Source organism: Procambarus clarkii, chromosome 8, assembly GCF_040958095.1.
Source record: "Procambarus clarkii isolate CNS0578487 chromosome 8, FALCON_Pclarkii_2.0, whole genome shotgun sequence".
Classification (NCBI taxonomy): Eukaryota; Metazoa; Arthropoda; class Malacostraca; order Decapoda; family Cambaridae; genus Procambarus; species Procambarus clarkii.
The window spans coordinates 46884662-46895259 of record NC_091157.1 but is presented as its reverse complement, the minus strand read 5'-3'; the positions used below and the strand labels follow the sequence as shown (position 1 = coordinate 46895259).

At 43.8% G+C, this 10598-nt stretch overlaps 1 protein-coding gene across 1 annotated transcript; it reads right to left on the bottom strand.

Annotated features, from left to right (window-relative positions):
• Window positions 1–7017: 7017 nt before the first annotated feature.
• LOC138361026 (streptococcal hemagglutinin-like) lies at window positions 7018–8208 on the bottom strand. Its single transcript, XM_069320498.1, has 2 exons — window positions 8178–8208; window positions 7018–7691 (listed from the first exon to the last, which is right to left on the bottom strand). Exons 1-2 carry the CDS (start codon window positions 8206–8208, stop codon window positions 7018–7020), a joined length of 705 nt encoding a protein of 234 aa, XP_069176599.1.
• Between the last annotated feature and the right edge of the window lie 2390 nt (window positions 8209–10598).

Genomic DNA, 10598 nt, shown 5'->3' with positions numbered 1-10598 from the left:
AATGTTTGGGTGATGGTTGGTGAGAAGAGCTTAGCGGTAAAAAATATTAAAATATATTATTATTTCGTAAGAAATAAAACAAATATTGTGACATTTCTCACTGAAATGTAAATATTACGTCACTCGGCAGAGTGTCGCAGTGCTAATGAAGTGAACATCATTTTGAAAACAAAAGTTACAGAGGAAGTCTTTATTAATTTAACATTTACATTAATAGTGATCTTACATAAGATTTATATTTGTGCTTTCACCAGTTAAGTCTTTATTAGACTTTAACAATAAAATATTAAGTCCACTGAACGTGAACAATGTCTTGTAAAAATGCAATAGTAAAATAAATAATGGAAATATTAGCATAGTCAAAACGAGTACAATAATTATCTGATATCATTCCCCTGAACGATACAACTCAAGGGGAAGGGGTTGTTAGGGGTAAGGGTTAGTTAGGGAAAGGGTAGTTAGGAGAGGGAATGTTACTTAGCTTAGTAAGGGGCTGTCGCAGCTGACTCCTTGAGATCCTCTAGCACACTAGAGGGTCTGGCTCTAGATCACTGTGAATCACTGCACTGGTAAATCACTGTGAATCACTACACTGGTAAATCACTGTTGATCACTGCACTGGTAATGCACTGTTGATCATTACACTGTAAATCACTATTGATCACTACACTGATAAATCACTGTTGATCATTACACTGTAAATCACTGTTGATCACTACACTGTAAATCACTGTTGATCACTACACTGTAAATCACTGTTGATCACTACACTGTAAATCACTGTTGATCACTACACTGGAAAATCACTGTGAATCACTACACTGCTAATCACTGTTGACCACTACACTGGTAAATCACTGTTGATCACTGCACTGGTAAATCACTGTTGATCACTATACTGTAAATCACTGTTGATCACTGTACTGCTAATCACTGTTGATCACTACACTGGTAAATCACTGTTGATCACTACACTGGTAAATCACTGTTGATCACTACACTGGTAAATCACTGTTGATCACTACACTGGTAAATCACTGTTGATCACTACACTGGTAAATCACTGTTGATCACTGCACTGGTAAATCACTGTTGATCACTACACTGGTAAATCACTGTTGATCACTACACTGGTAAATCACTGTTGATCACTGCACTGGTAAATCACTGTTGATCACTACACTGGTAAATCACTGTTGATCACTACACTGGTAAATCACTGTTGATCACTGCACTGGTAAATCACTGTTGATCACTGCACTAGTAAATCACTGTTGATCACTACACTTGTAACTCAACTAGTGTGACGAGATAGATCACACTAGATCAACTCCAGGGGTTGACCCATCTACCTGGCGTCAACTGCAGGTATCCAGCGTGTCGTCCCAGACCTGGCGGCTCTTCCAGTCGACTACCACTTCACACGTCACTGGTACCAAGCAGTGACCGCCATTAACGATAATTGTCACTGCAAACTAACTGTTTCTGTACTGCAGCTGAGTTGGCTGTACCTAAGCCACTGCACTGCCCGAAACTGTAAATCACTAAAGTTATCAATCAGCACTGCATAATTCACTGTCTCACTGGATAAGAATGTCACTGGTCGCCAGCATGGCGACTGGTTCCTTGCACTGTTCTTGCTTGAGGTTGTTCTTCCGACCCTTCTGGTCGGGACGGCCCCTCGTCCTCGTGGACAATCTTGCAGTAGAAGATAATCTTGCCTACTACTGCAGTGAATAGTCCTGCACAGTCACACTGGTGATCGATTCCTGCTTGAACTGAGCTGATCACTGGACCGTCAAGTATACACAAAGATTAAAAGATATGACTCTTGTAGCTGGGAAAGATGCCGCACGAGACGGCACTCATAACAGAAGGAAGAATGAACATACCTTACACACTGGTGATGCCTTTCACGTGAAGAGCTGTGGGAGTTGCACTTACCTGAAATGACATGAAAGAGAATTATTAATATGCAACAGGGAAATACCTTTATATATTTCAATCCTCATTCACCACAAACCTATATATATATATATAAAGATATATAGAAAGAGTGTGTTTGTCTGTCTGAGGATGGAAGACTGGTGCTTGGGTGCCAGTCTCACCAAACTTTGTAAAATAACACATAGAACCAGTGGGAATATCATAGGCCAGTCAGGATTGTCCCCAGTGCCACACTTTAAGAAATATTGGCATCTAAAGCAACCCCCTCCCTCCACCCCTCTCCCTTGCAATTTTCATATAATAAAGTCTGCAAAAGAGGTTGTGATTTATATATTTATTTATTTATGCATACATCTATTATTTAGTTTTAATTGTTTTCCAGCGATACCACAAATTTAATGTTTACTTAGATTCTTACGACATTTACTATTATAAATATTAAAATCAAATCTCGTGTTCAAGAATTTGAAAACATAGAAACATTTCCTAAAACGATGCAAGTCTTTGTCTGTCACATGCACGGCTGAGCGGCAGATTGTATTACTTTGCATTTAATGGGTTCTCTTTCCATTTCGTCTGTGCGAACGAGAATCAATGTTCCTTTTTTTATTCTTGCATTCTGTCTTAGGGAGAGTCATGCTGGTCTCCCATTTGAGGATTCTTCCTCACGAACCGAATTGCATCGCTCACTGAACAATGGAACAGCCGAGTTTCTGATTTCCCATTACGCTTTGTCCAAACCCCCACGTTAGGCTTAAAGCTTTGACACACACCTTCCCTACATGTTTTGTTAGAGTCCTTGTGTAATTACCTAACTACACTTAGGTAATTACACAAGAGCGCTAACAAACACATGGATGCACAAGGGCTTTAACACATAGAACACGTGTGTAGGATACTAGGCTCTCGAACACACACATGGATAATAAGCTCTAATACACACATATAATAAGCTCTAATACACACATATAATAAGCTCTAATTCACACATATAATAGGCTCTAATATACACATATAATAGGCTCTAATACACACATATAAATAGGCTCTAATACACACATATAAATAGGCTCTAATACACACATATAAATAGGCTCTAATACACACATGTAATAGAATCTAATACATATAGTAGGCTCTAATACACACATATAATAGGCTCTAATACACACATATAAATAGGCTCTAATACACACATAATTAGCTCTAGTACACACATATAAATAGGCTCTAATACACACATATAAATAGGCTCTAATACACACATACTAGGCTCTAACATACACACACATACACAGATGCCAGGTTCCAACGCAAACCCCCCATGTCAAGGCTTAACTCAATATTTCCTCTATATCACTGTTAAGATCCATATCCCAACACTTACTAAATATTCTGGAAATTCCCGTTCTTCAATCCTCAAGGCTCGTAAGATATCCGACACCCGCTCTCGACAAGCCCATTTCCACCCCCCCACAACCAAAGCACATTACAGTCTTACGCACTCTAATCTCTTACGCATTCAAAAGAGACGCATTTGTATCTTTTAATTTTCCCGTGGCGTCTGAGGGGCACAATTTAGAATTTAGACTTAGACTACATCTAATGTTCCCGATCCCAGTAGACATGCTAGATTTTCAAGCGTTGTATATAGTACTAGTTATGCATTCTGGAAATTCCCTATTTCTCCCTATTTTAGCTCCGGTCTTCCAGCCAGCTATCAATGAATCCCTCATTCCCTATTTCAAGTTCCTAGAGACTCCGCTCTGCCTAGAGAAACGCTCTGGAAACCCGGCCAACTTAGTGGCGGCAGCGACGCGCAATCCATTTAACTTATGAGATCCGTTCGAGGAAAGCCTATTATAAACTTTTATCCTTCTTCTATTGTTCTGTGTTTACTCAATTTGATGCAATAAGTTTGTCGCGGCTCGAGCTGTCAGAGTGAAGGGACGGTGCCGGGAGGCTGAGCTTGAGTGAAGGGCTGGATGCTGCGGCTGGGACGACGGGAAATGGACAGGTAGACAGGAGATGAAAGGGGAAGATGCCAGATCTGCCAGTTGAGCCCAGTCTCGGGGATGCTTCGCACACAAGAGCGTTAAAATGATTTTTAAGACCACAAAGAAAAACAAAATACTTTCGGCGTTGAATTGTTTGTAATGGAATGTCCTGGTTACGGAGCGTCATCTGAGGAGAGCAGAATATATTGTGCTTGGGACGTGATATTAGATCAGAGGAGACATGAAGAGACCTAATAGTCCATGGTAGCTTCTGAGTGCCAATTGAGGATCCTGAGTGTTAGTTGAGGATGATGAGTGCCAACTGAGGATCCTGAGTGACAATTGAGGATTCTGAGTGCCCACTGAGGCTCCTAAATGCTCACTGAGGTTCCTAAATACCTACTGAGACTCTTGAATGCCAACTAAGGATCCTGAATGCATATAAAAGATCTTGAGTGTACATAGAGGATCTTAGTTGCACATCATCTATATCTTTAATAGACATTGTTTCTTTCTTTCTTTGCCTGTTCGAGGTTGGGGAGCAGACGCCCGTGGGTAGTCTCACCAAACTTTGCAGGGTAACCAGTCTTTGTCAGAAGATGGTCATTGGCTAATCGGAGTCGAATATCATGAAATGGCAAAATATACTAATTTTCACTTACTAAATAACCCCTTGGAAAGTCGGGGATTGAACGCCAACCTGCATGAAGCGAAACCATCGCTCTACCGTCCAGCCCAAGTGGCTGGGCCCCAACCAATAGAAGGATAATCATCACCATAGAGTGATGATGGATACAATGATGATGTGACCTCTGGCACCCGAGCAACGCCGGGTGCACTCGCTAGTAGTGTACAAGTGCGCTTCACATCTTCTGAGTGCACTCACAGGCTTCTGAGTGCACGTCAAAGCTTTAGAGAGTGTACACAGGCGCTTCTGAGTACACATTTAGCCTATACTCACCTAGTGGTGCTAACCTAGTTACGCTTGCAGGGGTTAAGCTCTGGCTCTTGAGTCCCGCCTCTCAACTGTCACTCAACTGGTAATCCTGCCCTATATGCACATAGAGGGTCCATAGTACACATCGAAGCACTTTGTACTTTGAAGCCCTTGAGTGCGTATCAAGGTCGTAATGAATACATAAAATTGAATCCAAAGATATCAGGATAGGATTGGCCTGACTCATGGATATCTCAAACGATGCATTAAACTACAGGCCAAATCCACGTTTCTGGCCCGGATAACGTGACCTCTGTAACTATTACTTTTGTCCGACAGACAGAGAGGCAGACAGAAGCGTATGTGAGAAGTGGTAAAAGTGCGAATGGCTTGTTACCCGGCGTTATGCGTCACTTCCCAACTACCTCTGCCCTTCCCTAACAACGAGACGCGAGCTAACAAGCATCTCTGGACTGTACATAAAGGACGCGTAAGGGCGTGACGGGGAGATGATTACCTTCGTCTGAGCAAGTTGGGTGTCTTGGTAAAGAGCCGAGGGAAGGAACGCCTGTTAGCTCCCATTGTCGATCACAGAGGCAGAAAAACAGGAGAATATTTCAAGGTGGACCTGAATTCGCCCACTCGATGGCTTGCTGGTGTGACGATGAGTCTCCTCTGTAAGGTTTACGAAGGGTATAAGGAGGTGGGGGTACTGTGCTTCACGGTATGGTAATCTGGAAGAGCAGGGTGTAGCCTGCTTCACGCTATGGTAATCTGGAAGAGCAGGGTGTAGCCTACTTCACGCTACGGTAATCTGGAAGAGCAGGGTGTAGCCTGCTTCACGCTATGGTAATCAAAATGAGTAGTGAGGTAGTGGAGAGAGCGTGAGGCAAGGAGGGATAAAGGCAAAGATAAAGGAATCCAAAGAGGGCATGCAGGGAGGCATAGACGGAAATGATGGGAAAGAAAGAAAAGAGGCATGGTAGAAAGTGTGTCAAGAAAGAGAGAGGAAGGAATGGTGAGAGAGTGAGAGAGAGAGGCTTGTTGGGGGGGGGGGGGGGAAGAGTGTGAGAGTAAATATTTGGTGAATCCTGGTCCATATGTATTATTGAATTCCAGTTTGAGTAGCACCATCCAAGTGAGTGGTGAAGGCAAGTGAAGGCTTCCCCTTGCTGCAGTGTTGGATACAGTTTACTGTATTGTTCCTAAGTCAACAAAATATGTGATGAATCTATGAAGTGAAGAGGCTGGTGTGGTGAGTGTGTTAAGTGTCCTATTGAGTGTGGGATGCAATGTAGCGAGTGAATCACAGGCGCGGTGAGTATTTTGCCCTTTTTAAAGTCGCACTTCAGTGTAGTCTTAGAAATGGTGAAGCTGTATACTTCCCTGACAGCTGAACACAAACCCGTGTTCGCGAGGAGATGAAGCAGTTGAGGGGGAATGTTTGTGTCGCAACAAGTGGATGAAAGAGGGTAGAGGAGCTAGAAATCATTCCCCCCTTGGAGGAGGGGGGGTCACAAAGGCTAAAAATCCAGAGGAAAAAGTATATTCTCTCGAAAAACAGCTCTTCATGGACGGCAACAGTGGACGGTAACCCAGCGACACCAGCTGAGAAAGACGGTAAAGACATCTCTGTTGTTGGGGATTGCCTTGTGAAGTAGATGGACACGGTTTTAAACAAACTATAGGAAAAACAGACTAAGGTTTTACTGTCCCAGAGAGAGAATTAGGTGAAATCGCAACCAATATGGGCAATATTATGACTGGTATTAGAAGAGGGGCATTAATTTTTGTTAAGTGCAAATTGGAACGATATTGATACAATTTTGAGTGACTCTGAGGCCAATTGTTGAGGGAGTGAGTCCCTCAATGAGCAGTGAGGGAGAGGAATCCCAATTTTGTGTGGCATCCTTGTTACAAAGCTAGTTGGAAATGAATGGCCATCTAAAGGTTATTGATCTCAATTGCTGATGATAAAATATTGCAAAGTAAATGCGGTCTCATTCCCTGATAATGGGGACCACTTCTAAGAACGTAATGACAAATATGTAAGGGATGGGGTGCATTTATGTAGGCAAGGGGCTGTGGTTCCTCGTTGGAAGCTGTTCTTGATGGCGTTTGCAGGAGATTAAACTGCTAGAAGATGTCTGGGAACGGGTTTAGGGAGAGGGAGGGTACAAAGAAAGCTTGCTGGCGAGTGGAGAAGCTGCCTGGCAAGTGGAAAAGCTTGCTGGCAAGTGGAGAAGCTTGCTGGCAAGTGGAGAAGCTTGCTGGCAAGTGAAGAAGCTTGCTGGCAAGTGGAGAAGCTTGCTGGCAAGTGAAGAAGCTTGCTGGCAAGTGGAGAAGCTTGCTGGCAAGTGGAGAAGCTTGCTGGCAAGTGAAGAAGCTTGCTGGCAAGTGGAGAAGCTTGCTGGCAAGTGAAGAAGCTTGCTGGCAAGTGAAGAAGCTTGCTGGCAAGTGGAGAAGCTTGCTGGCAAGTGAAGAAGCTTGCTGGCAAGTGGACAAGCTTGCTGGCAAGTGGACAAGCTTGCTGGCAAGTGGACAAGCTTGCTGGCAAGTGGACAAGCTTGCTGGCAAGTGGACAAGCTTGCTGGCAAGTGGGAAAGCTTGCTGGCAAATGGAGAAGCTTGCTGGTAAGTGGAGAAGCTTGCTGGCAAGTGGAGAAGCTTGCTGGCAAGTGGGCAAGCTTGCTGGCAAATGGAGAAGCTTGCTGGCAAATGGAGAAGCTTGCTGGCAAATGGAGAAGCTTGCTGGCAAGTGGAGAAGCTTGCTGGCAAATGGAGAAGCTTGCTGGCAAGTGGAGAAGCTTGCTGGCAATAGAAAAAACTTGCTGGTAAATATGTTAATCTGGCTGGGAAGGTGGATGGAAAGTATTGGTTACAAATAATAATGTTTAAGAGGGGGGGTTTACACTACACGAATGTATAGTGTAGTGTAGAAGTATAGTATAGTGAAGTGTAGTGTATAGTGTAGGGTTTAAGATAAATTCTCGAGATGACAATGAAAGCCTCAGCAGTCACAAGCTTAAACATAACAAACTTAAACACAACTTTAAACCTAAACATAATTAAAGCATATTACACCAGTAGCAGGAGTGTTACACACAGAACACCGTGACAATGTGCACTAAAAACGATTGCAGGAGTAGACAGCAGTGTGACACATTATAGGATGAGTAAAGGGGGGGGGAAAGGAAAATATCAGGAGAAAGCACCAAGCTATTACGACTATATAGCACAGGATAAGGATCTGGGATGGGTCGGGGTGGGATGATGAGTAAGTAATAAAGGACTTACGACAGTCTCGAACCTGTGTCCCTGAACTCATCAAGAACATCTATTCACAGATTCATCACTCTCTTGTTATTTACAATAACAAGAGAGTGTTACAATTGTGTATTAACTTCATGTTTCCCCTTTCATGTATTTAATATACTCTCTCTCTCTCTCTCTCTCTCTCTCTCTCTCTCTCTCTCTCTCTCTCTCTCTCTCTCTCTCTCTCTCTCTCTCTCTCTCTCTCTTTCCCTTTCCTTTGATATAAGGTTCTCTTCCATTTACTTATCGGCTGTAATCCTTCCGTCCCCCGTCCCACTCTCCTTCCTGTAATGCTGGATACTTCGAAACTGGAAGAGATGGCTGGATCCCTCCAGAGAATTTGCGTGCAAGAAGGTAGAGGACTTTGGCTAATGGAGAAGTCATTTTCCAGTGGGACGCTGCCGTGGAAAAATAAGTAACTTAGCTCAGTCTGCTTCCTGTGTTCATTTCCTCTCCGTGCGCTGCTCCTGACTCTGGTACCTCCTGTCTCTGCTGGTGTCTGCTGGCTGGCCTCCTGTCCTCTAGTGCCTCTTGACTGGGCTCCTGTCTGCTGGTGTCTGCTGGCTGGCCTCTTGTCCTCTAGTGCCTCTTGACTGGGCTCCTGTCTGCTGGTGTCTGCTGGCTGGCCTCCTGTCCTCTAGTGCCTCTTGACTGGGCTCCTGTCTGCTGGTGTCTGCTGGCTGGGCTCCTGTCCTCTAGTGCCTCTTGACTGGGCTCCTGTCTGCTGGTGTCTGCTGGCTGGCCTCCTGTCCTCTAGTGCCTCTTGACTGGGCTCCTGTCTGCTGGTGTCTGCTGGCTGGGCTCCTGTCCTCTAGTGCCTCTTGACTGGGCTCCTGTCCTCTAGTGCCTCTTGACTGGGCTCCTGTCTGCTGGTGTCTGCTGGGTGGGCGCCTGTCCTCTAGTGCCTCTTGACTGGGCTCCTGTTTGCTGGTGTCTGCTGGGTAGGCGCCTGTCCTCTAGTGCCTCTTGACTGGGCTCCTGTCTGCTGGTGTCTGCTGACTGGGCGCCTGTCCACTGCTGGTGTTCTACTGTATTGTACTGCTATCTTTATGAGCCGTGACATCTTCAAATGTTATATTTTCATTCTGTTGCTGAAATTTGCTTAACCGTTTCGGTGTTTCGATTCACTGTTAATGAATTTTGTTTCAGGGGTTGATTCTACTGTTGTTTGTGCTTTGCTTCAACGTTGATGTGTTTGAGCTTAAATGTGCTGTATTTTGCTTCTCCGTTCCTGTTTGCTTCATCTTTGCTATGTTTTGTTTCACCGTTTCTGCATTTTTCTTCGTCGTTGCTGTATTGTGTTTCAGCGTTGTTGTATTTTGATTCACCATTTCTGTGTTTTGCTTCATCTTCGCTTTGTTTTGCTTAACTGTTGCTGAATATGGCTACACTGGTGCTGCCCGTTACAAGTTTCTGTAATTCTGTAAGTGTTGCTGATGCTGTATCTCTGACAACACTTGTGTGTCGTGTCTCTGTAACTTTGTTTTGATTATAAACCTTGTAACCTCGTAATTATAACTCTACCTTACCTTGAGTTACCTTGAGGTGCTTCCGGGGCTTAGCGTCCCCGCGGCCCGGTCGTCAACCAGGCCTCCTGGTTGCTGGACTGATCAACCAGGCTGTTAGACGCGGCTGCTCGCAGCCTGACGTATGAGTCACAGCCTGGTTGATCAGGTATCCTTTGGAGGATTATAGGTTATATTCTTGCAACTGAGAAGCTGAATGCTGTAACATTTGGTTATATTTCTGTAACGTTATTCCCGAGAGTTATAACTTTTGATTATATTGAAAAGATAATTGTTACTCAGAAGCTGACCTCATCTAATGACAGTATCCCAAAGAACGAATGAATCCTCGCTCTGATTGGCTAATGACACACATCGATATTTACACCAATCAGAGAGTATCATTGGCCGCTTTGCTTGTTCCTATCTAGTGAAATAACGGAATTCGAAATGGGAAAAAATTATAGAATGCCGAATAAGTTGATAACTAAATTATCAAATAATACATATTGGTTATAGTGGAAGATATCATATCAGCAGAATATTGCCTAGTACAACATTAAAGCCAATATGAGATTAGTGTGAATCAAAATGTTTCTTGATATTCAAGGGGAGCTGATATGTTCAATGCAGGCAACGCTAAACCTTTCATTCATTGATGATTGGCAAAACTGCGTCCTATTGATGACTTAGATCATACTGTCTCTAACCGAATGACCCCCCCCCCTGCTGTATTGTGTCCTCCGTTTATGACTCTGGAAAAACTGTATTCTCCCAGATGACTGTTGATAACTGGAAGCACTGTGTTGCAGTTGATGACTCAGGCAGCATTGTAGACTGATATCTTGCTATGCTGTCACCGTTCCTGACTTTTGTAACACTCTGACGGCATTGATAA

Coding starts and splice junctions, on each gene's coding strand:
- LOC138361026 (XM_069320498.1), bottom strand. CDS start 8,208: ATGAGTTCAGGGACACAGGTTCGAGACTGTC. Junction 7,692..8,177: donor GACACAGGTTCGAGACTGTC/GTAAGTCCTTTA, acceptor TTCTATTGCCAG/CAAGCTTCTCCACTTGCCAG.